The 26,492-nt window shown below is 48.9% G+C and overlaps 1 protein-coding gene across 1 annotated transcript in view; it reads right to left on the reverse strand.

Annotated features, from left to right (window-relative positions):
• SMC3 (structural maintenance of chromosomes 3) overlaps positions 1-26,492 on the reverse strand; it is an 849,197-nt gene that overhangs the window by 186,054 nt on the left and 636,651 nt on the right. Inside the window, exon 23 of the mRNA XM_069239408.1 lies at positions 9,721-9,829. Coding sequence (XP_069095509.1) covers positions 9,721-9,829 — 109 coding nt within the window. The remainder of the gene's footprint in view (positions 1-9,720; positions 9,830-26,492) is intronic.

The following is a 26,492-nucleotide window of genomic DNA, read 5'->3' on the forward strand; positions in this document are numbered from 1 at the left end:
CTGGCTGCAAAGATAACATTACAGATGTCGGGAGGAAAGTCAAAAGCTGTCAACTGCTGCTGCTCATTCTTCACACAAGAAGGCCGCGACTGGACAGGTTCAGGTGGAGAACACTCCTCTGTTGCTGCAACAGAAGATCCTCCCACAGGGGCAGGCTGATTGGAGGATCGATGGCCATGCTCAATAGAATGGGATACTAGTCTCTTCAGGACCAGTCCCGTCCCACAAGGATTACTTTGGTTTGGTCGTTCTTAATCTTCTTGAGAACTCTGCGCAGAAGTGGTATGAATGGAAAGGCATACAGGAGGCCTGAGTGGCTGCCTTGGAAACTCCAACACGCAATACTGCTGACACTGCGGGTTCTCTGCAGAGGCAAACAGATCTAATCAAGGCTCTCCCCACTGCTGAAAGAGACCTTGTGCTACCTTCGGACAGAGATGTAATCTGTGATCGACTAAGCATAGTCGGATGAGTTCATCTGCTCTGACATTCAGAGAGAGCCTGCCAGATGTTGAACCATCAGGGAAAGCCCCTGATGTTTTAGCCACATCTAGAGGAGCAGAGCTTATTCAGGGGGTCCACAACCCCACCCTGCTTGTTGAAATACCACATGGTGGTGGTGTCAGATCTGGGTGGGGAAGAAAAAGGGGTCTAGCTCTGGGCCAATTATGGTTGGTTAGCACCACTGCAGATCTTGCACAGTTCCCTTCCAGATCTGGACCATGTCAGAGAGAATCCTCTCAAACTGCGTGTATTGCTATGTGTATTTAACCACCAACTTTATTTTGACCAATGACTCCATTTTTGTGCTTGGATTCAGGTGCCGTCACAGTGTCGGCGCAGAGTTTTTCCACACAGAGCTTGTTTTCCACACAGAACATGTTTTCGCTTTTCGTACCAGAACAGGGTCATATCAAGTTGGAACATATTATGGGGGATGCTGACATAAGAGAGTATCAGGCTGGGAATGTTTTCATCAGAGAAAGGTACAGCTGTCTATAGAATGCACATTAGGGCCCGGCCAGTTCTTTTGCGTGTTTTCGACACAGACCAAGTACAGCCAGTGCTTGATTTTATAACAGAGGGGAGGGTGTTCTAAAATGCTCTCTTAGCTTTTCAAGGTATAAAAGACAAGGGGGAGTTCGCACTAAGACAAGAACTCACCTGTGGAGCGGACTCGCTGGCAGGTAGAATTTTGATTTCATGTGTGGCCTCCTGCCTTGGCTGACAGAGGGCGATACGTTCCAGTGGAGCAGGTGATGGCGAATCCTGCCACCAACTGGGACTAGCAGGGTTTGGAGGCTGCAGCGGGGGCAGAGGTGGACTGGACAGACCTCTGGTTCCCTGTCCCACGTCCACGTGGGATTCTGCGTCCTCGGCCACGCATAGGCTGTCCAGCGCGCATGGCAGTGGCCGTGTGGAGGACACAACAGGGCGTGTCCACAAAAGGGGTGAAAAGCAGACTGTGGTGGGCAAGAGGCTGAGGAAAGACCAAGGGACCGAGCCGGAGCCGGAGCCCAGGAATCCTTGAATCTCTCCAAGGCCGAGTCTGCTTTGTCTCCGAAGAGACAGATGCCATCAAAGGGCATGTCCATGAGTGACTGTTGGACATCCCCCGAGAAACCTGAGGTGCGTAACCAAGCGTGTTGCCGTAAGACCACTGTTGTTGCAACCGATCTGCCCAGTGAGTCGGTCGTATCCAGCCCACAACGGATTGTGAACTTCGCCAGGGACCCCTTCAATTCATCCCCATAGGAAAAAGGGTCAGAATCCGATCTGGGGCGAATAGGCCCCACCTAAGCAGAGTCGTCGGGGATAAGAATTGGGTCAACGACAATAGTGGACACCACAGACGCTGGGAACGTCGATAATCGACCCGATGCCGGGGAAGGTCTCAAAGGTGGGAGCAGAGGCGACCCAGACGCAGGCTCTGAGGACGGAGGCCTAGTGTATGGACGCTTGTCACGTTGGCCGAGTGACGGGGCGAAGTCGGAGAGCGATGGGACGATGACTTCTTCTTACCTTGACCCGAGGATTTAGAAGAAGACAAGTGGTGATGACTCTGCAACCGATCTTGAGACCTTTCTCACGAGCGAGACCGGGACCTGCGCGGAATCGAGTGCCGGGCCTCCATTAGCTTTAGGGACCGCTCCCTCAAAGCCTTCGGGTGCATAGCCCGACACTCGGAGCACGACTTCGTGTCGTGGTCGCACTCAAGGCACCACAGACAAACGCGATGAGGATCCGTCACCGACATCATCCGATGGCAGTCCTCACAAGGCTTGAACCCAGTCTTCGGGGACATCTCAACGCGCCAAGTCACACACAAAAAACTTCGACAAAACTGTCGAATTCGGCCCAAAAATAGCCTAGGGTAGCTCTTCTCCGGATCAGCGCATGGCGCGGAAAGAAAAGAACTGCAGCCTTTAGAGACCTTCCCTGTCATCAGTGCCCTTGGTACCAGTTACAAGGGACTTACCTGGATGCCAGGTTGTGCCAATTATGGAAAAAAAAGTACAGGTTAGGGAAAGAACACTGGTGCTGGGGTCTGATTAGCAGGCCTCAGCACACTTTTAAATCATAACTTGGCATCAGCAAAGGCAAAAAGTCAGGGGGTAACCATGCCAAGGAGGCATTTCCTTACAGCCCTCACATGTAATATAATGCACCCCGCCTTAGCCTTGTAAGGCCTGCTAGAGGGATGACTTACATATATTGCATGCAATGTTAGGGGAAATGGCAGAGAGGGTGTGTGCCATGTGGTGTTTTCAATTTTGGGAGCATCTTGTCACGCAGCCTGCAATGGCAGTCTGCATATGGTTTGTGCTGGGTCTTTCAGAGTGGCACAAGTTGTGCTGCAGCTCTAAAGGGGCCCTCTTCAGTACCCATGCCTTGGGTACCAAGGGTACCATTTACTAGGTACTTATAGGGGGCTGAGGAGTCAGGTCACTTTGGGATCGAGGGGCCAGGTCACTTGGGGATCAAGTGACCAGGTGTCTTGTTTTAGGGAAGGAACACTGGCTGGGGACCTGGTTAGCAGGAACTCAGTGCTCCTCAGTTGAAGTTGCATCAAAAACACAGGCAAAAAGTGTGTGTTTTGGTGGTGGGGACAGGGGAGGTGGGGGGGGGGAATGGTACTGCAACCAGAACCCAGCTCCCTACACAGCATGTGGAAGTACAGGTACTAAGGGCATGCAGTATTCACAGACGACAATGCCAGCCTCTTTGGTTCCCTATCCAGGGGTGGGGAAGGGAACAAGCCCTAGGATGTAGAGGATTGGGTAACCAAGTTCTCAGGGGTGGGATGCTGCATCAGGAAATGTGGGACAGTTGGAGCAGGTCGATGGCAGCGGGCAATAGTCCTGTTCACAGGAGCCCATGTGCTAGGTTTGGAACCAGGTACTCAGCAGGACATCGATAAGGGTTTCATTTAAAGGGCAATAGAGGTTTAGAGGATGAAGCCCAAGGCTGAAGCACCTCTGTCAGGAGGTGAGACCTGGCTGCCATTAAAGGCAGCTTGAGGCTGAAGACCTCTGCCGCTCTTCCAACTTAATAGGACACTCCATACTCCGTAGCCCATTAGGGGGAGGAGGCATGCCAGTGTCTGGGAACGTATCCAGACCACTGGCTACACACCCAGGTCCGTCTGGCAGTCCATAGGATCTTGAAGCTGGTATTCTAGAGGGTGCGGTGACCCCTCCATTCCTCACCGTATCCCAACCCTTAGGAATAAGGCTCAGGATCCGACATAGGGGGCAAGGCCCCTGTCTAAGTCGGAATCTGCTTTGTGCAAAGCATATCTGGCCCTGCGTCTGAGTTGGCAACGAGAATGCGGTAGACGCCACCCAAGGGCAAAGATGACATTGGGAGCATGTACATCAGAACAGGCATCGAGGAAGGTCAAGGTAGCATGACCGATGCTGGTTCAGATCCGGGAATGGATCCATAGGTGCCCCATGGAGCCAAGGCCGAAGCCACTGGTGCGGAACCCAAGGGGGCCCCTTCCAACCCTATGGGGCCTGAGGGAGCTCCAGAGGGGCCAAAAGGCCCAAAAATAGGGGGCATGGCCTCATAAAACTCTGAGATGGGCAGGGGTCACTCTGGCTCTCGGAAGCTCAGGGAGGCGCAGAACTGATCTGGACACAGTCTCCAAGGACGAAGGCCTAGAGTGGCGAAATTACTGTTCCCTTGTTATGTTAGCCGACATTCGACTTTTTTTGTGCCTTGACTTACCCGATCATTCCAAGGACTTGAAGTTGGACAATGAAGAGGGAGGGGGCTACGCCACCTCTCCCTTCATCTCGACCAAGACCTGGGCCTCAAGAAGTTTTAAGGACCGCTCTCTCAAAGCATTCAGATTCATGTCCCAGCACTCAGAGCACGACTTCGGGTCATAGTTGCACCCAAGACACCACAAGCACAAGAGATGCAGATCCGTTACAGACATCACCTGATGACAGACATGCAGGGCTTGAACACCATCTTACGCTAAGACATCTTCAAAGCACCCGGAGTGTAGACTCAAAATCCAAAAGTAAAAAAAGACCAGTCAAAAAGTGACTAAGGGCTTGTCTGTAGCTCTTCTTCGGATCAGTGCTGGCTGGCATGGAAACAAAAGTACAAGTTACTTACCTTCGGTAACGAAATATCTGGTAGAGACATATTCTAGTTGCAGATTCCTTATCTTAGAATTTTCCCCCAGGCGTCAGACTGGATCCGGAGATTTTTCTTCGAGCAATACCCTTGTGTGTCGGAAGGTGGCGTCGGTCGAATCCGCGGGCGTCGTAGGCGTCTAAGGTAAGGAATCTGCAACTAGAAGTCTCTATCAGATGAAGTGATGTCAGCGCACTGGGATGGCACCTATATAGGACACGTAACATCATGTCTGGTGCTGAGGACAGATGCAGAGCCGATTGATGCCACCTAACAGCACGCAGGAATACTGCTCCAGAAAAATCTCTGGATCCAGACTGATGCCTGGGGAGAGAAGTCTCTATCAGACAGAGTTGATCTCAGCGCCGGGGAGATGTTAAGTTCAGGTGCCAAAGGAGTCAAACTCAAAATAAGCGAAGGAGACAGTTACTACTCCGGTGTTGAACCTGATGCTGGAGTCCGGTTCGTATTTGTCCAGAATACTTGTGAAAAAGGTACAATGGAGTGAAGGGTGCTGGTTGGGATAGCATCTGCATTCCCACCAGCGAATATGATGTTGGGCCCGTGGTGCCAGCAGGAGCACCAAAGACCATGGCTTGATTAAATAAATTGAACATTATGTTGAAAATGCAGATGGAGCCTTCCCAGGTGCTGGGAACTCTGGGTATGGATGACAGGTCTGTGGCATTGGTATCCGCGATGCAGGGGGTACTGTGCTAATCTGGTGCTGGGTCTATTGGAGCCCCAAGTGTCTGGTTCTCTGAAGAAAAGCCTATCGGCTGGCCTTTATCTGACATCTGTTGAGGAAATATCTGCAGCCTCTATGACTTACATCAAGAGGCATGGTGCCGACATTTGTGTTCTCCCTTCTTGTGTATCCGTTTGGAAAATGTTGAAAGTGGTGGCGAAGAGGACTTAGACCTTGGATGGAATTTCCAACGACACAGACGTTCATCTTAGCCTCATACTCTGAGTGCCTTTGGAAGAATTTCTTGGCGGCATTCCCTGGCGTCTTCACCTCAGCAGGGTCCAAGGGTCCTAATGCTAATGGCTACTGTCCTGGAGGGTGGCTACATCCTATATCGGCCTCCTCCCTGAGGGGTGGGGGGCACATCCCTAATCCTATTTGGGGAATCCTCCAAAACCAAGGTGTAGGATTTCTAAAGGCAGGGGTCACCTCAGCTTAGGGCACCTTAGGGGCTCTCCCGATTGGTGGGTGACTCCTCCTTGTTTGTCTCATTATCCTCTCCTGCCTTGCTGCCAAAAGTGGGGGCAGTGGCCGGAGGGGCAGGCATCTCCACTAGCTGGGATGCCCTGGGGTGCTGTAATAAAAGGCATGATCCTTTAAGGCTCACCGCCAGATGTTAAATTTCCTGCAGGGGGAGGTGAGAAGCACCTCCACCCAGTGCAGGCTTTGTTTCTGTCCTCCGAAATCACAAAGCTCTCACCCCGGGGGGCAGAAACTCGTCTCCGTGGCAGGCTGGCATAGACCAGTCAGTCCTGCACTGAAGGATTGGGTAAAATACAGGGGGCATCTTCTAAGATGCTCTCTGTGTGCATTTTGTAACAAATCCAACATTGGCATCAGTGTCGGTTTTTTATTCTGAGAAGTTTGATACCAAACTTCCCAGTATTCATTGTAGCCATTATGGAGCTGTGGTGTTCGTTTTGACAAACTCCCAGACCATATACTTAATATGGCCACACCGTACTTACAATGTCTAAGAATGGACTTAGACACTGTAGGGGCATATTGCTCACCTGTGGTATAGTGCACCCTGCCTTAGGGCTGTAAGGCCTGCTAGAGGGGTGACTTACCTACGCCACAGGCAGCATTTTGTGTGCATGGTATCCTGAGGGGGATGCTTTGTCGACTTTGCCTTTTTCTCCCCACCAACACACACAATCAACAATGGCAGTGTGCGGGTGTTAGTTGAGGGGTCCCTTAGGGTGGCACAACATGTGCTGCGCCCTTAGGGAACTTCCTTGGTCACAGGGCTCTTGGTACCACTGGTACCTTTTACAAGCGACTTATGTGTGTGCCAGGGATGTGCCAACTGTGGAAAATGGTACATTTTTAAGTGAAAGAACACTGGTGCTGGGGCCTGGTTAGCAGGGTCTCAGCACATTTCTCAGTCAAGTCAGCATCAATATCAGGCAAAAAGTGGGGGGTAACTGCAACAGGGAGAGATTTTCCTACATTCTCTGAGAAGAGTTGAAAAAATTCTGCAGGAGTCAATGGCGCAGAGAAAAGGGAACAGACATTGACACGTTGACAGTGGCACTTTCGGACAACAGTGATGTCACAAATGGCTGCGTGTGACGTCAAGGTGGGGAATGCGTCCCCACCGCTGTGGCAAAGCAATTAAAAAGTTTCCAGATGAGACGGACACTTGGGGTATTCAAAAGGTGAGGCATTTGCAGGTATAATTATTCATCAGAACCCCTGTCCTATCCCTGAAAAACAACCTGGAGTAAACATAGATGCAGCTGACTGGTGAAGGAGAGCTGCATAAAGTATGGAATTAATAGCAATCTGACCAACATGGGGTATTCCAATGTTGTTTATCATTGTGAATCCTCAATGTAGTTTTCAACTGGGGAAACAAGAGAATGTGTTAGGCCGATGGTGAGGAGAAGCTTTTGATTTTAACTGATAATTACTGTCTTTTACCCATCATATGGGAAGCTGGAGATGAACATGTGTTTTAAAGATGAAGGATCTACAAATTGATCCTAAGTGGTTTGCTGTACTGACAGAATAGTATGGCCACACATTCTTGACCTAGGCCTCATCTGTGAAAGTCTCCTGAAATGTTGTTAGCCAAAGTAATATACCTTTTTGTTGATACTTCCTGATTGGCTTCCTGCTGAGAGAGTAATGTGATATACTGCAACCAACTTCAATAGTCCATGTGCTTACCTGAAAAAATGTCATGGCCCTCGCTTGACCTTGCTTCCTAATTAAAACAATGTGCTAATAAATAATGCCTTTCTTGGTCAGGACTGCACTGCTGGCAACTTGCTGTAAAGTAAGTACACTTAACTACAGATGAATCATATGTTATGATATATTTTGTGTTCAAATGGTTAGGGCTAAGAACTTTGTCAAATATGGCATCTTCGCTTACCAAACTTCAGGAGTCGAAAGGGGAGATTTGCTAAGGCAAATGTCAGATTTTTGTGGTTGCACTAACGTCCTTGGCCAAGTTCCATTAACTGGTCTACCATTAATAAGTTTCCCTCATGAATTACGACATAAGAACATAGGCCCTCATTACGACCCCGGCAGTCGGTAGTCATTTGGGGAAAGGTACTGCCAACAGGCTGGCGGTTCTTTTTCCCAAATTATGACTTTGGCGGTTTGGTTCAAGCCAAACTGCCAATGTAGCTCTCCATCCGCCAGGGTGGTAACGGCCGCTGGACTATAGGCTTCAGTCTCTAGCCAGGCAGCCTTCACAATCCCACCCTCTGGATTATGACCCGGCCTACCGCTATGGAATACGTGGCAAGCGTCCCGCCATGAAAACCATGGGGGTAGGCACTATCAGTGCCAGGCAATTCCTTCCCGACACTGATGGGGGTCTCCTCCACCCCCTTCCCCAGAGTTCTCCCCCACCCTGTCCCTCCCTCTCCTGCCCCCACACATTTACACACCCACACACATATACACACACGCATACCCACATCCACCCACACAAATACCCACACACTGCAACACACACCAACGTACTTTGTTGCACACACTCATTCACAACATACACACACACACAATTCAGTCATTCACGCACTCATTCAATGCAACTCACACCCACATGCACGCATACAAAAACAGACCCCCCCCACACGCACACAAAATTCCCCCCACCCCCCCTCTCCTGTTGGAGAACCCGACTTACCTGCTTGCAGGGGGTCCTCCGCTGGAGACGGGGCACGATGCTGCTGCCCGCAGTGCCACATTACCGCCGTCCGCCGCCATGACTTCTTGCGGATTTCTGTCAACAGTCATAATGCGGGTGGGCAGCTGGAAGCCATGGCAACAGTATGTTGGTGGCTGTTGCCGTGGCGGTAGTTACCGCCAAAGTTGAAACGAGGGCCATAGTCTTCTGGGCCTCCAGCGGCCTGCAGCCCACTCAAGATCATGTTTTTCTTCATTGCCTCATCACCTAACTGTATACAGACATTACCTTTCCGACAGTGACTTAGCAAACACTTGCCACTTAATAGCTACCACATTCAGTAATGCTGAAATTATTTGGTTTGCTGTTGTTCTCTTGTTGGCATTAGTATTGAATTTGCAACCAGGAAGCAGAGAGACGCTGAAGGTTAGCCGGTTAGATTTTGGCATGTTTAGGAGTAGGTATAGTCAATGGAATAGTTTTAGCAAGGCCACATTTTACTTGTCATGCATTATAAGGATACTGCAAGTCACTGAAGCGTTTCATGATCATAAAGAAGAACAAGGCCAAAGGTCAAGCTCTTATACAAAATCACGGAAGTCTGAGGATTGCATGCTCCAATGTATTATAAAAGTAGTTCTGGCAAAACAGGAAAAGAACCAAGATACCTAAAAGCATTAAATCGTAAGATTTTATTGACTGGTAAGAACAGAAATAAGTCCACGGTTTCAGGACAGAATGAACAAGAACACACTTAAAAATACTCTTGCGCTCTGTGCCCATCATATACAAGTATGTTATAGAGAAACATGACCTTATTAAATACATAGCTGCCCTTGGGATGTTCTTTGTATGCATTTCTACATTAGTGATTTATTCTAATTTTATTTCTTATTTTATATTTTTTGATTAAGATGTTTTGGATGTGTCTTAGTAGGTGCAAGAAATAGCAAAAACAAGACACGTGCTTATTTCATTACACTATAATATTTGTTTCCTATTCTCTGATTAAAATGATCAAAAACACAGAACGTAAAGCATTTTATGTATGGCCTGGTAGTTTGTACAAGCAAATAAAATGAACACAGACTGGCTTTTCAAAATAATTGATTTCAAACATACCCAATTTAACTTGTTCACTTGCTAAAGATCTTTTGAGATCACTAACCATTTGATCGTGCCAAGGTGTCCTTTATCCGCTTGTTGATTGCTTCAAGTTCAGATGTAGTGGCAGTAAGAATGGTTCCGCCTTCAGTCTCTCGAAGTTCATTCAGTTCCTTTGAAATAAAGAAATAATTATTAATAGTTTTCTTTTTTTGCAAACACGAAGCATTATTTTAACCCTCTGTTTCTATCACAACTAAACAATATTATCATGTGTGATAAGCTGTAAGTATGTAAAGCAGAACTGCAACTAAAACCACACAACTATGCATGTTTTACAGCACCAGTTTAAACTAAGAAAAAGTCACTCATATATAAAAAATGCTTCATCAGGAGCGGAATCCACACAGGCATGCATAAAATGTAACAACTTCGAAGTGATGATCTTATAAAAAAATTCTGAGTGGAATTCAAATTGCTATTTGATACTGAACCTTGGTCAAATCTATTTTTCAGTGGTTTCCAACCATTTGACTCCTGAGGACCCCCATTGAAACACTAATGGAAGCCGGGGAGCCCAAAGCAATTTGTAAGATTTAAATTTCTATCATTAAAATAGTAATTTGCAAAAAATACACACACCCACACACACACAAAAAATACTCAAATTACTAAAGCTTTAATTATTTTAATTTGAAAAGATATGCAAAAAAGAAAAATGGGAAGGATGGCGATACATCTTGGCAACTAACTTTTCAATGTTTGGTTTTATTTGGCTTTTTCACATAAATATGTGGTGGGGAAAGAAGTAAAACTATAAGACCCTCTCATCGCTCCATATCCTCTCTGTCACATGTGCAGGGTGTCAGCACACTTTACAGAGTGCTGGTCTGGAGTCGCAAAAAGTCAGGATTTAGCATATCACAGTGGTTAGCGTTGACTTTTGTAATAAGAATGTATTTCTGCGCATAAGGATAATGAAAGACTGGAGGAAAAAAAATCAAATTTGAGCTATGCAGTTTGTATGCAGCTCTTTCATGGCAGTTCATAGCTCACTGTGCTAGATTACGATTGTAACGTACACACTGCATTGTAACAAAAGAATCTCTGTGACAAAAGCAGTAACCCACTGTGTTATGCACATAAAATACTGTTCTGTGCATAATACACTTTCTTTGCCATAGGCATATTAATCATCTGCACTGAGTTAGATGAGTCAAAACTGCCACTAGACAAAACTCCTATCTCTCTCCAGCAGGTATATCAATCACCAGTTACCTTGAAGCTTTTATTTCTGCCCGAAAGCTGATGTATGTACAAGGAAATTTGTAGTGCTTTTAAAACTGCACCAAAGAAGTAATAAATATTTAAAAAACAGGAACGTGTTTCTGTGAAGAGGCCCAGGCTGGAGAAGTGCTTTCCTGCCAGCCCAGGCTGCGAACCCCTGGGAATGTGTCACAGGCCCCTGGGGGGCTGCAGACCACAGGTTGGGAACCGCTGCTCTCTCTGATACTGAGCCGTGCATTTAAGTCAACTCCTTTTATTGGTCTTGAATTCTGAATATTGATTAGTTAGCAATGGTAGAAGTAAAGGGTAATCAAACTGAAGTGGATTTGATATGGGTGAAATTGAAAGTCATGCCTTCTTGTAGGAAAACACCCATTTTGCATGGATAGCCCTCACTTTTTGCTTAGTATCTGATGTAATTTCGATTGATGCATTGGGTCCCTGCTAACGTGGTCCACAGTGCCAGATCCCTTTCCCCAAAACTACACAGTTGTTTCCTCAATTGGCAAAACCTTTAGCACCCTCTGTAAGTCTGCAGTAAATGGTACCCCTGGTACCTAGGGCTTCGGGTACTACAGAGGGTTCCTTAGGGCTGCAGCACAAATTATGCCACCCTAAGGGGACCCCTTGCCAAGCACAAGACAGGCTGCCATTGCAGGCTGCGTGTCTTAGTGAAGATAAAAGTGATAACAGGATACAGCGCGCAGCCTGTGAGCCATGTCCCCCAACACTGCTTATAATATATGTAAGTCACCCCTCTAGCAGGCCTTACAGCCCTAAGGAAGGGTGCATTATATTACATATGAGGGCATATCAATACAAAAAGAGTGGCCTCTGCTGTGTCTTTTTCGACTATCAGACATAGTAAGTGACCAGGAAAGCCATTTTAAATACATGCGATGGCCACTGGCGACTACGAGTTACCCAGCTTCATGATGGCTTCACTGAAGATAGGTGTAGGAAGCAGGCCTGGTGTGGTTGACAACTATGGTGTTTGCACCTTATACCAGGTCCAGACAACGCCTATCAGTTAGAGAAACAGTGTCTAGGAAGGCAGGGCTCTCTAGTGGTAGCTGCGGCGAGCAGCCAAGATTTATCTAAGAGGAGTGTACAGCACTTGCAATATCACAGCAGTCACACAATAGCCTATCACACATGAAATGAACCACACAGTGTTGCAAAAATAAAGGTACTTTATCACAGCAACACTGAACTCCATTACTAATGAGCAGTCCCTCAACTGGATGTAAATACACACTATATATGTATATAAGATAAGAATTAGGAACTAGCATAGAAAATTAAGTATTGGCAAAAATAACAGAAAATAGCTAGGGTGCTATACAGGGCCAAACCATACACTAAAATAGTGGAATGCGAAGTTTGTTCCCCGACCCAAGAATGTGGGATAGTTAGAAGGGAGCTAGGAGAACTCAAGACTCAAAGAGGTGAGTACCTAGATAACCCCCAGTGACCAGAAGGGCATAGGTAAGATACCTGGTCTTCCCAAGGACTAACAAGGAGACTTGAAAAAGCAACTTCGAAAGATCAGTACCAGTCTAGTGGAACTCAACGGTGGATTCCAACAGAAGAGGAGGGGGATAGAGTTCAGTCCACGCAGGAGTGTCCGTGTGGAGCAGGAGACACTACCTACCCTTCTGTGGATGAACATCCGGGTTGACAGTGGACTATGAACATCAGCTGTGGCGCTGAGGAGTTGCAATGAGGTCCTTGGAGTTGTGTAGAAGATGTCCCAACGCCGGTTGCCGGGTCGCAGATGGTCAGTGGTCAGGCAGACCACCAGTAAGACTTGGCCAACGCAAATCTGGGCAGAAGAGCGTTTGCAGAGAAGAGGACCAGCAAGATCCAGGGGACTCGACTGTCAGCAGTTGGGAGATTCAGCAGAAGAAGTTGTAACCCCAACAGGCAACTTACTGGCATGGGCACAGTAAGTTGTAGTGAGGCCCAGTCAGCACACCTGGAGAGGAGTTCTACGTTGCTGAAGCAGCAGAGGAGAGACTGTCCTTGCAAAGGTGAAGTGTTGGAGGCCGGGGATACTTGGAGCCTGAAGATCCCTTGGTGCAGGAGTCAACAAGCCTTGGTTGCTGCACAGGGTTTCTGTCTTGCAAGGACAGCCAAGGGCTCACTGTCTCCCAAGTTGGACAGAGAGCAGAGAGGACCACTCAGAACCACCACCTGTGTTGGAGGATCCACGCAGTTCCTGCAGAAAGCAGGTCCCAGCAGCCGGTCGTCATTGCCTTAGGTGCCTGCGGATGCAGGGGAGTGACTCCTTCACTCCAGGGGAGATTCCTTCTTGCTTCTTTTGTGCAGCTGAAGTCTTGCCGACCCCAGAAGATGCACAGTCCTGGAAATGTTGCAATTGGTGGATGGAGCCAGGGAAACAGTGTTGTAAGGTAAGGTCGAGCTCAGGAGTTGCAGGCTGGTTTGGTTCCTGTGAAGTCCAGCAGTAGTTCTGGTGGCTAGAAGCAGAAAAGGGTGATGCCGCAGAGTCCTGGTGGAGTCTTGCACGCCAAATCTGGGGCCCTACCCACAAGTCCCTGGACTAGTGCAAACCGTATTATACATAGAGGGTACCAAATGTGCCCTGTAAAGCAAGCCGGGGGAGTGGGGAGGCTACCCCTTCCCAAACTTGCAACACCCATTTCCAAGGGAAAGGGTGTTGCAGCCAGTCTCCCACAGGAAATCCTTTGTTCTGCCTTCCCCCTGCTTGAGCTGGTCAAGCAGCAGGAGGGCAGAAACCTATCTGAGGGGCTGCAGCAGCACGCAATGCCCACAAACCCAGGAAGACTGGTAGGAGCAATACTGGTCCTCTAAGGAGCCCTCAGAGTGCATGTAATCATGCCATCAATACTGGCATATTAGTACTGGGGGTATGAATCCGACATGCCTGATACCAAACATGCCTAGGTTTGGAGTTACCATTATGTAGCTAGACACAGGTAGTGAGTGACCTGGGGCCAGTACACTGGTAAAATGGCTTCCCAGCACTTACAAAGTCCAGTACATTGGAACTGGAATTTGTAGGGACACCTCTGCTCATGCAGGGGTGTCCTCACACACAAGAACCAGCACCCTGCCCTCTGGGCTAGGAGGGCCTACCACAGGAGTGACTTACAGTAACCTAGTGCAGTGAAAGGGTGCCTGCACCTTTTGACACATGCTGCAATGGCAAGCCTGCAGATATAATTTGCAAGGGCTCCCATGGGTGGCATAATACACGATACAGCCCATGGGGGACCCCTGGGCTCCCAATGGAACTTACAGGGGTAGACCAGTATGCCAACTGTGGGGTATAAAGGGACAAAGCAACCAAATTCAGAGGAGACAGCTGAAGGAAGCTGGCTCGGTAAATAGTATATAAAAATGAGATATAGGTGGTCATTATGACCCTGGCGGTATTACAACCGCAGGGCCAAAACGACGGGAGCACCGCCAACAGGCTGGCGGTGCCTCCCGGCGTATAATGACCGCGGCGGTTGCGCCCGCGGTCGCACCGCCGGGGCCGGCGGTTTACCGCCACAATGGCCTCGGCGGATGTAATCCGCCAGGGCAGCGCTGCCCAGGGGATTACGACTCCCCGACCGCCAGCCTTTTTCTGGCGGTCTGTACCGCCAGGAAAAGGCTGGCGGTACGGGAAGTCGTGGGGCCCCCGGAGGCCCCTGTACTGCCCATGCCACTGGCATGTGCAGTGCAGGGGCCCCCTGACAGGGCCCCATGCGGCTTTTTTTTAAAAGTGCGACGGGTGCAACTGCACCCGTCGCACGGCCGCGTTGGCGGCCACATGGCGGTCAGATCTTGGCGGGCGGCTGATGCCACCCGCCAAGGTCGTAATGACCCCATAGTGTGCACAGAGTCCAGGGGTTCCCCAAAGGCTTGACAGGGCCAATAATAGATAATACTAATGCTCTATTTGTGGTAGTGTGGTCGAGTAATCAGGCTTATCAAAGGGTAGTGTTACGCATTTGTTGTACACACAAGCAATAGAAGAAACACACACTCAATGACTTAACTCCAGAACAATAGGATTTTATAAAGAAAAACATATTTTTGTTACTTTATTACTAGAACCACAAAACTCAGAAGTTCAGAAGTAAATACTGTTGCAGGTAAGTACTTAGCATACACATCAATGTAACTTTGTTTCACTTAAGTCAAGGAAACAGTTTTCTTAAAAACAGAGAATATCTATTTTAAAAGTGGACACAGTGAATTTTCAGAACAATTCCTGGGGGCAGAAAATAAAGTACAGTTTTAAAGGTAAATACACGATTTACAGTTCCAGTCTCCGGGTAATAGGTAGTCCACAGTTGGGGGTTCAGGTCAACCCCAAACACCCACCATCAGCAACAAGGGGCTGGCCGGGCCCAGAGGTCAGTTGATCAATTTTAACGTAGGCTCCTACAGTACTTGGAATTTGGTCTGCCAGCAGGTAAGTACCCGTGGCTCAGAGGGCAGACCGGGGGGGATTAGAGGAGCACTGGAGGGGCCCCCATTAGGCACCAGTCCCACACCGGCACTGGGGTGGCCGGGTGTAATTAGGGCGTCAGGTTTACAATGAAACTATGAGGGGACCCCAGGGGTCACTTAGGTGCTGCAGGCATGGCACGGAGACCACTCGGGCAAGCCACGACTGGGCAAGGGTGAGGGCCGCCTGCTGGTCGTTGGAGTCGAGGTCACGTGGGGGTGTGTGGGAGGGGGAATGGGGGGCGGGTCGTCGGGATTCCCTCTGCAGGCATCGTCGTGGGGGTGTAGAGAGGACAGCCCAGGGTGGACACTCGGTCACCTGGGGGTCCTCTCTGGTCAGCTGGGCCACCTGGAGTCGGGCTGTGTGTGTCGGGTGCAGAGTGGTCAAGACTCATGCTTCTGGAGTGAGGTGAGAGTCCTTTAGAAGAGGTTTCTTCTTCTTTTCTCTGGACAGGGCTGCTGTCCAAGGGAGTTCTTGATCCTCTGTGATGCAGGCAGTCCTCTGGAGGTTTTCAGAGGTCGCTGGACCTGCAGGACGCCGTCGCCTTTCTTCTGCAGGTACTTTGAAGCAAGAGACAGGCTGGTAGGGCTAGGGACAAGTCAGTTGCTGTCTCCTTTCCTTCTCTGCTGGGGTTTCGGCTAAGCAGTCCTTCTTGTAAGGTCGTCAGGAATCTGACTAGCTTGGTTCACGGAGGCCTTAAATACAAAGATTTAGGGGTGTTTTTAGGGTTAGATGGCAGTAGCCAATGGCTACTGTCCCTGAGGGTGGCTACACCCTCCCTGGTGCTCACTCCCTTTGGGGCGGGGAGCACATTCCTATCCCTATTGGCCCTGATCCTCCAAACCAAGATGGGGGTCACTTCAGCTCTGGACACCTTAGAGGTGGTCCTGGCTGAGGTGGTCACTCATTGTGTTTCATAATTATCCCTCTGCACTTGCCGCCAAACGTGGGGGCTTTGTCCAAGGGCTGGGCATCTCCACTAGCTGGAGTGCCCTGGGGCATTGTAACAGGAAGCCTGAGCCTTTCAGGCTCACCGCTAGGTGTTACAGTTCCTCCAGGGAGGTGTGAAGCACCGCCACCCAGTGCAGGCTTTGTTTCTGGCCCGAGAAAGGACAAAGGCTCTCACCCCAGGGCGTCTCTCAGTGGCAGCCTGGCACAGACTAGTCAGTCCTGCACTGAAGGATTGGGTAAAATACAGGGGGCATCTGTAAGATGCCCTCTGTGTGCATTTGTTTTTTTTATAAATCCAACACTGGCATCAGTGTGGGTTTTTTTATTCTGAGAAGTTTGATACCAAACTTCCCAGTATTCAGTGTAGCCATTATGGAACTGTGGTGTTCGTTTTGACAAACTCCCAGACCATATACTTAATATGACCACACTGTACTTACAATGTCTAATAATGGACTTAGACACTGTAGGGGCATATTGCTCATGCAGCTATGCCCCCACCTGTGGTATAGTGCACCCTGCCTTAGGGCTTTATGGCCTCCTAGACGGGTCACTTACCCATTGCAGCCAGCGTGAAAAGGTACATGCACCCTTTCACTTCAGCATGAGCAGAGGTGCTCCCACAAACTACAGCTCCATTTTCCTGGACATTGTGAGTGCGGCGATGCCATTTTACGTGTGTACTGGACATAGGTCACTACCTATGTCCAGCTACATAATGGTAACTCCAAGCTTGGGCATGCTTGGTATCAAACATGTCAGAATCACAGCCCAATACTGTTGCCAGTATTGGCTGTATGATTCCATGCACTTAGATGATCCACAGAATTGCTCCTACCAGCTTTCTGGGTTTTTTTGGGCGGCCCTACGCTGCTGCCACCCATCAGATGGGTTTTTGCCTTCCTGCTGCTTGACCAGCGCAAGGCAGAACAAATTATTTTCTTTGGAAATAGGTGTTACATGGCTTGGAAGGGGTAGCCGCCCCAAGCCACTGGTATGCTTTGAATGGCACATCTGGTGCCTTCCTTGCATAAACCAGTCTGCACCAATTCAGAGGCCTCCAGTCCCTGCTCTCGCACAAAACTGGACAAGGGAAAGGGGAGTGACCACTCCACTGTCCATCACCACCCCAGGGGTGGTGCCCAGAGCTCCTCCAGATGGCCCTTTGATTCTGCCATCCTGAATCCAAGGCGAGCAGAGGCCTCTGGGAGCGTCTGAGTGGCCAGGTCAGGCAGGTGACATCACAGCGCCCTCCTGATAGATGGTCACCTGGCTATGTGACTAATTACCTTTTGAGGGCTACTTAGGGTCTCCCTTTTAGGTGGTCCTCAAATTCGGCGGGCAAGATTCCAACAGGATTCCTCTGCATCGCTTACTTCGACTTCTGGCCACTGGAACTGCCAATGGAACCTCCATGAACCGACGATCTGCATCCACAATGAAGACACTGCTTGCGTCATTGTTTCCATGGCTCCTTCCAGCAACTGCAACATTCCCCTGGCTGTGCATCCTCTGTGGGCACCAAGTCTTCAGTCTGCACGAGAAGCAAGAAGGAATCTCCCTTGGAGTGAAGGAGTCACTTCCCTGCATCGGCAAGCACCAACTGCAACGCTGACCGGCTGCGTGGGCATCATCTCATCCTGAGCTGTGTTGATCTACCGGGTGGTGGTCTGGAGTTGTACCACTGGGCCTCTCTGTCAGCTGTCCAACTTTAGAAAAGGTAGGCCCTTGCCTTCCCACTCAGGACAGTACTCCCGTGCACTGTGTCTCTTGCAGCTACAAAGGCTTGTTGGCATTTCCTCCAAGGGAGCTTTATGCTCCATGAAGCCCTATCCCCCAGCACACTCCTCTGCAAAGCACAGCCCTCTGTGTGCTACTCCTGCGACCTTCCTTCAGGTGTGCTGCATGGGCCTCTCTGCAACTCCTGGGCTCCTTGCTTGTGGGTCATCTCTGGAACCTGCCTCTCCTTCGGATCCTCTGCATTGCTGAGGGTCCCCTGAGACTCCCTTCTGTAGGTTGAATCCTTCTGGACCTTGCTGGCCCCCAGCAGCTCCACCTTTTGTCTACCGCAAACTTTGCCTTTGCCAAAACTTGTTGGTGGCTTTTCCACGCCACAGACTGACTACAATCTTCCATCCGGTGTTGGACATTGATTGCATCCTCCAGGAACTCTTAATCTGCTCCAGGGCTACATTGTTTACCATCTCCAACTCACCGTCAACCAAATCCTGCATTCACAGAAAGGTGGGTAGTGGCTCCTGCCACGGCCGGACACTCCCACTAGAACGGGACTTGGTCCCCTTCTTCTACAAGTCTTCCTCTTCAGGAATCCACCGCTGGTTTCTTGCAGTCTTGTCTGGGTGTTGCAATATCCTTATTTGTAGGCCTTTTGGTGGCTTGGGGGAAAAACCAATAACTTTCCTCTTTCCTCCTGGTCGTTGGGGGGCACTCCGGTACTAACTTTTTGGGTTTCCTAGTTCCCCCAGCTCTCCTCTACCTATATAACTTCCTTGGATGGGGACCTGACATTTGCATTCCACTTTTAGTATATGGTATGGTCCCCCCAGGCCTACATTAATGCCTGCTGCTTTTCACTGTTTTCTATTGCTTTTTATGCCTATTTCTGATTGCTACTGTACATATAGTGTATTTACTTACCTCCCATTTGAGTATTGCCTATCTAGTGTTTTAGCACTGTGTTACTGTAATAAAGAACCTTTATTTTCTTAACACTGAGTGTTCTCTTTCATGTGTGTAAGTGCTGTGTGACTACAGTGGTATTGCATGTGCTTTCAATGTCTCCTAGATAAGCCTTGGCTGTTCATCCACAGCTATCTCTAGAGAGCCTGGCCTCTAATTAATAGGGGCTACCTGGTATAAGGTGATAATGCCATAGGTATTCACCATACACTAAGGCCAGCTTCCTACACAACCCATTACCTGCCAACTGGCACTCCTATTAACGTCCCTAAATTGAGCATTTAGGTGGCATCCTGGAACACAAGAACTTAGGCCCTGATGACCTAAGAAGACCAAGGTCAAAGAAGAGTTGCACCCACAGACGAGAAGAGAAGCAGCTGACCTCATACCAACCCCGCCGGCCTGTCTGCACTCCTCAAGGGACTCTGCACCAGTAGAAGGCTCGTACTGTAGCTGAGCCTCCAGAAACACAGGAGGATGGCCTGCCTTTGACAAAGACTCAAGACTAGCGTGAGAAGTAGACCTGCTCCCAAACCAACTCTAAAGAAAGGACTCCGCAGCCTCAGGAACAGCAAAGACCAGACACCTTCAGTCACCACTGCACCCGCCGTCACAGATCCAAATAGGGATAGGACCTTTGGTGCCAACAAGGTTCCCCAGCTCCCCAGAGTCCGAGTCCACTGTGGTTTCACCCCTACTTGACTCCCCGAAGTCACATGCAGCCTCTTCACACAGGCTCTGTGGTGAGAGAAATCTGACACGTGGAGCACCCACTGCACCGGTCGGCTGCACGGCTCGATCAGAAGTGGTTCCCTTGTGTCAACGATGTTCCACAGCCCTCCTGAGCTCTAGTCCACTGTGGTTTCACCCCTTCTGGACTCTCCAGACACAGAAACTCAAAGCCTAAGGACACCCCGGCTTCCGTCACCCCTTCCGTCACCCCTGGGCCTTGGAGAAGAGTACCAAAGGTGCACCTATGTTCCTGAGCATCCCATGTTTGCTACCTACCTGTTGGCTTTACCCAATTTGTTTCCCAGCCAGAACCAACAGCCCTTTTCCTAAGGAGACCAATCCCCTTTGAAATACAGTGGGCACCCGACGCCGTACTACACCTCTGAACCCGACCGCCGCTGTGCTGCCCTAAATGACCTGTTGGTGTGGCCCAATATTTACATTACGTCTCTGAGATTGGTCTCGTAAGTCGACCTAAAGTACCTGTTTGGTGACTTTGCTTTTCTCCCATAGGTCAACATTGAAGAACTCAAAAATAGCAGTGTGTCCATTTTTGCAAGTGAAAAGTATTTATGCTTAAAAACATGCTTACCTTCTAACAAAGTTCTTGGTTTCAAAGTATACAAAAAGGATTGTAATTTTCTTAATTGGCACTACCCTCTGATAAGCCTAACTGCTTGCCCAAACTTCCACGAAATAGCTCATTAGTACCATCTACTTTTGCCTCTACAAACCAATAGGTAAAAATACATGGGGCCTTGGGAGATGAGGACCATATACTAAGAAAGTGGTATAAGAATGGAGGTGCCCAACCAAGGTAAGTGTGTTAGGATCCCAGGGGCTGGGGGAGTAGGAAATCACCAGAGTTAAGTACTAGAAATCCCACAGGTGCCTGGGTGCAGAGTTGTTAGCAAGCCGGGTGTCCAACAGGCTAACACAGGACCGTCGCAGTTGGATTTTTATGGATTCAGGGCCCCTTCCCAGTAGACTCCGGGCAAACCAGTTGGCACAAGTAAGGTTGACGAGTGCCCCCACCCATGGCTAACCGGAGGACCAGAATACCTATACCACAGAGCCCAAGTGCATAGGGGTGAAGTGAAGAGGGGAAACCCTAGTTGAAGTCAATGAAAGCCTTGGTTGTCCAGCTGCTGTTGTGACCTGTGGACCAGGCCGGTGGAACCAAAAGGTGGATTTTGGATGTGAAGAACCTGAAAAAGAAGGAGACAGTAGCCACCAGGAGCACCAACAAGCCTTGGCAAATGCAAATAGGTGTTGCAAGGAAGATTACAGATTTTGGAGGACCAGCAAGGTCCCAGTGACTCGACCTTTGGAAGGGAGACAAGGCAGTCCTTCAGCAGGAATGAAAGCTAGCCAGACAGAGTCATAGGAGCCCCCACGAGTGACCCACTGGCAGCAGGCACAGAGAGATACACTGAAGCCTCAGCAGCACAATAAAACAGGAGTCCCACGTCGCAAGAGCTGCAGAGTAAAAGTTGAATCTTGAGTTGCAGAGCGCTGGATGCTGGGGCTTCTAGGAGCCTGAAGATCGTCTTGGAGAAAGCATCAACATGTCTCGGCAAGAGCAACAGTCACGATGCACAGGGGTTTCGTTCCAGTGGCTGCAGCAAGGGCCCACCATCTCCTAAGTTGGTCAGAAGATAAGTTGGACCCAGAGAGGACCACAGAACCACCACCTGTGAGCAGAGCCTTTACGTTGTATGTGGGACAGCAGGATCCACTAACCGGACGCTGCCTTCTTGAGGTGCCTGCGGATGCAGGGGATTGACTTTCACTCCAAGGGAGATTCCTTCTTGCTTTCTGGGTGCAGGTAGAGTCCTTGTGACCCTGGAGGAAGTACAGCCACGGATGTTGCAAAAATCTTGCAGGAGCTGGAGAAACAATGTTGCAGTGGGAGCCCTCCCAACTATTTACAGACTTGTTTCTGTTCCAAAAGCAGACCAATGGCGGGTGGTTCCTGAGGCCAGGAGCAGGAAATGTCTTGCAGAAAGTTCCTTGCTCAATGAATATGAGGATCCACTCTTTGGGGAGCCCTTAAGTAACCCTAGAAGGGGACTGGTCAATCTCTGTAGTGACCCATCTGTCAGAGGGAGTCAGGGACATCGTCTACCTGGCCTAACCAGTCAGACGCTCCCAGGGTCTGCCACCTACCTTGTTTTCAAGATGGCAGAATCAACAGACCACCTGGCAGAGTGCTGTGCACCTCCCTAGGGGAGGAGATGGACAGGGGGTGGTCTACACGCCAAAGCAGGAACAGGGTGTTCCTGATTTGGTGCAAACCGGATTATGCAGGGAGGGCACCAAATGTGCCATTCAAAGCAGTCTGGTGGTGCTCAAAGCCCACTCCACTCCAGCCCAGAGACACCTCTTTTCAAAGGAAATCCTTGGTTCTGCCTTCCCCTGTTCGAGTTAGGCTCATCAGCAGGAGGGCAGAACAGTGTCTGGGTAGGCAGCAGCGTGGGCTGGCAGCCAAACCCATAAGGCTGCACAAGCAGAACTGGGGGATCCTCTAAGAAACCCCTAGAGCATATGGGATCATGCAACTAGCACTTGCATTGGTGTAGTTGCACAATTTCAACATGTTTGATATCAAACATGCCTACGTTTGGAGAAGCCATTATGTAGTTGGACAACTCGTGTTGACAGTGTCCACTACATACCTTAAGATGGCTTCCCTGCACTTACAAAGCCCAGGAAATGGAGTCTGAGGCTTGTAGGGGCACCCTGCTCATGCAGGGGTACCCTCACACTTAGGGGAATGCACAATGCCCTTGGGCTGAAGGGCCTACCAGAGGAGTGACTTACAGTGTCCAAATGCAGTGACAGTGATATAAGGCAAGCCTTATATCTGAAGCGAAAGGTGCATGCACCATTTAACAGAGGCTCCAATAGCAGGCCTGCAGAGACAGTTTGCATGGGTTCATATGGGTGGCATAATACATGCTTCAGCCCATGGGAGACCCCTGGGGTACCAGTGCTCTGGGTACCTAAGTACCATATACTAGGGGCTTGCATGGGTGCCCCAGTATGCCAATTGTGTGCGTAATAGTTTGCCCGCAACCAAATTTAGAGGAGAGAGCACAGACATTGGGGTCCTGATTAGCAAGATCCCAGTGCAGTACAGTCTAAACACACTCACACCAGTCAAAAAGTGGGGGTAACTATCAGAAAGATGATACTTGCCTACAGGCATACACTTCACTTTGGCATGTCTTTAAGAAAACATATTTGAAACAATGAGAAGGTCTTATGAGGGATACGGAGTATTAAAGGAAGAACAACATTTTAAGAGTGCATTTTCTATCTCCAACACTTACCCCAGGGCTACTTTCTCAATTAACCACTGCGGTGAAAACATTTTTAAGTCTACCCCTCACAATCACCTCTGATCTTAATGGTAGTCAAAATAAACTGAGATATAGTCTTTGTCCACTTGCACTGCAGTTTTTTGTGCACATGATCGTGAATCATGTGACACATGCCTGTAGTCAAAACCAAAGAGTGCACAGAAAAAACAGGTGGAATGTTCAGAATCCAAACTAGATGACAGAGGTTGCACAACATGTGAATCTACAAAACTGAAGCTGCAAACCTTGGAGTAGACACACAAGAACTTTGCGGGGTCACTGATGGCTCAATGTGATTGATGTAAAAAAGTAAGCAAATAACTTTTAATTTCTCAACACTGTCTCCTCTTGATCCACTTTGATGCTACCTTTATGCTCATTGTTAAAATGTCATGTTTGCTCTTGAAACAAATACATAGGCTTGTGAAACCCATTCTTTGAGATGTATACTTGACCCTGTGTCATTATTAGTCAAAGAATCTGCTATGTTGTGTTTTACAGATAGCATATGTTTAATTTTAAGAGTAACCACTAAGTCTAGTAACATAAGAACAAGTTACTTACTTTCGGTAATGCTTTTTCTGGTAGGGTCTCTATCTAACTGCAAATTCCTCACCTTGGAATATTCCACAGGTGCCAGAATGGACCTGTAGAGCCTTGAGCAGTATCCCCAGTAGATGGTCTAGTTCAGATCCACGTTGGCCTCATCTGTGTTGGAACTGATGCTGCATTGCCATATAGGTGTCACCCCAGAACACTGGCATCAGTTTCTTTCGTGAATATTTCTGCACCAAAATTGCAGAGTCATGAAAAAAACTAAACTTTCTGTTTTGAACAACAAGTTTATTTGGAGGAAGAGGCCAGTTCGCAGAGCAGGCAGGATGGGAGGGTCGGTGATGAATCTGCTGTTAGAATCTCTAACAGAAAAACCTTTACTAAAGGTAAGTAACTTGTCCTTTGGGTAGAGACTTCTAACTGAAAATTCCTCACGTTAGAATTGATACTCAAGCAATTCTTCCTAGTAGAAGGGCATATGAATGGGATCAAACCAAAAAGTCCTGGAGGAGCAAACAGCCAATAAGCTTGTCAGGACAGCCTAGACTGTCCAAGCAGTAATGCTTTGCGAACGTGTGGAATGTCGCCCATGTAGCGACTCGACAAACAGGTACCACATGTGCTACTGCAGCAGTAGCCCTGGTGGCAAACCCTCAGGAGGCTGCTTTTTAGCTAGTGTGTAGAAGATCTTAATGCAGTGTACATCAAGATATAGCCCGGTCCTGCACAACATTGGCCTTTTTAGCTCCTGCGAACCTGAGGAAGAGCTAATCATCTATTGAAGGCCCTTGTTGAGATCACTGTAAAACGAAAGAGCTCCCTTCAGGTGCAGGTGATGGAGTCTCTCCTTTTCTTTTGCGGGATGAGGCAGTGAAAAATATAGGCAAAGTGATACTCTGCCCACCTCGGAAGGGGGCGACAACCTTCGTCAGGAAGGAGGCGCATGACTGAAGTACAAGTTACTTACCTTCGGTAACTATATATTCTAGTTGCAGATTCCTTACCTTTGAATTTCCCCAAGCGTCAGACTGGATCCGGTGATTTTTTCTTCAAGGAGTACCCCTGCACACCATTAGGTGGCGTCAGGCGACTCCGCAGGCATTGCTGGCGTCGTGGTCGCCGTGATTACATCGCTGTCGTATATAGGTGCCACCCCAGTGCGCTGATGTCAGTTTCTTTTCACGACTTTCCACAGCAGTAGCTCTGAGCCATGAAGAACACTAAGAATGATGCGCCAAAACTAGGGCCCTTAGAGAGAAGTGCCCGTTCCTACAAATCAGTTCGCAGCACAGGGAGGATGGGTGGGTTGGTAAGGAATCTGCAACTAGAATGTCTTTACCAGATATATCGTTACCGAAGGTAATTATCAGTTTTTTCATCTGATAGAGACTTCCAGTTGCAGATTCCTTACCTTTGAATAGATACCGAGCAATACCATTCCCGGTGGTGGGCTGCAAACTAACATCACACCAAAAAGTCCTGCAGGACCGAACGGCCAAAATGGCCGTCCCTGCGAACCTGACTGTCCAGGCAGTAGTGCTTGGTGAACGTATGTAAGGACGCCCACGTTGCAGACTGACATATCCAGGACTGGAACTCTGCTGCGTGTTAATGCTGTGGTAGCAGCAGTTGCTCAGGTAGAATGAGTGTGAAAACCCTCAGGGGGTTGCTTTTTCACCAAAGCGTAGCACATCTTGATGCAGAGGACTATCCATCTTGAGATGGTCCTCTTCTGCACTGCCTTCCCTTCCTTCCTTCCTTCACACCCACATATCCCACAAAGATTTGATCGTCCGCCTGGAAATCTTTGGTACGATTGAGATAGAACGCCAACGCTCTTTTTGGATCCAGATGGTGGAGTCTCCTCCTCATGCGAGGGATGTGGGGGTGCGTAAAAAGTAGACAAGGTGATAAATTGGCCTACGTGAAAAGGTGTTACCACTTTGGGAAGAAAGGAAGCCCTGGTACGAAGCACCACTTTGTCAGGATGCACTGCTAGGAGTGGTGGCTTCGAAGAAAGAGCCTGAAGCGCACTTACTCTGCGAGCACCGGTGATGGCAACCAAGAAGGCTGTTTTAAGTGTTAAAAGCCATAAAGGACAATTGTGGATTGGCTTGAAAGGGGAGCACATGAGTTATGTGAGGACCAAGTTTAAATCCTACTGGGGCATGACGAATGGAACGGGAGGGATTTTATGAGTGATGCCTTTAAAAAAACCTCCCCAATAATGGGAGATTTGAAAAGAGAAGGTTGGTCTGGTAGCCTTAAGAAGGCAGAGATGGCAGACAAATATCCCTTTAGGGTACCCAGAGTAGAGCCCTGCTGGGCAAGAGAGAGAATAAAGATGAAAACCTCAGAGAGATGCAGAGAGGGGACCAACACCTTTGTTGATACACCATGCCACAAATTTCTTACAACGACAGGCGTATACCGTTTTGGTGGAGGGACACCTGGCTACCAATATGACATTACGGACTTCGGGTGGAAGGTCGAAAGCCATCAACTGTTGCCGCTCAATCTCCATGCAAGGAGGTTTGGGTGGATTACTGTCCCCTGCTGCTGCGACAGAAGATCCTCTCAAAGGGGCAGTCTGGCTGGAGGATCGATGGCCATGCTCAAGAGCTCGGGATACCAGACTGTTCGTGCCCAGTCAGGAGCTCCCAAGATTACTTGGGCCCGGTCTTGCCTGATCTTCTTAAGAACTCTGGACAGAAGTGGTATTGGCGGGAAGGCCTCTGGGTGGAGACGCCATTCGTGATC

The sequence above is a fragment of the Pleurodeles waltl genome, chromosome 6, assembly GCF_031143425.1.
Source record: "Pleurodeles waltl isolate 20211129_DDA chromosome 6, aPleWal1.hap1.20221129, whole genome shotgun sequence".
NCBI lineage: Eukaryota > Metazoa > Chordata > Amphibia > Caudata > Salamandridae > Pleurodeles > Pleurodeles waltl.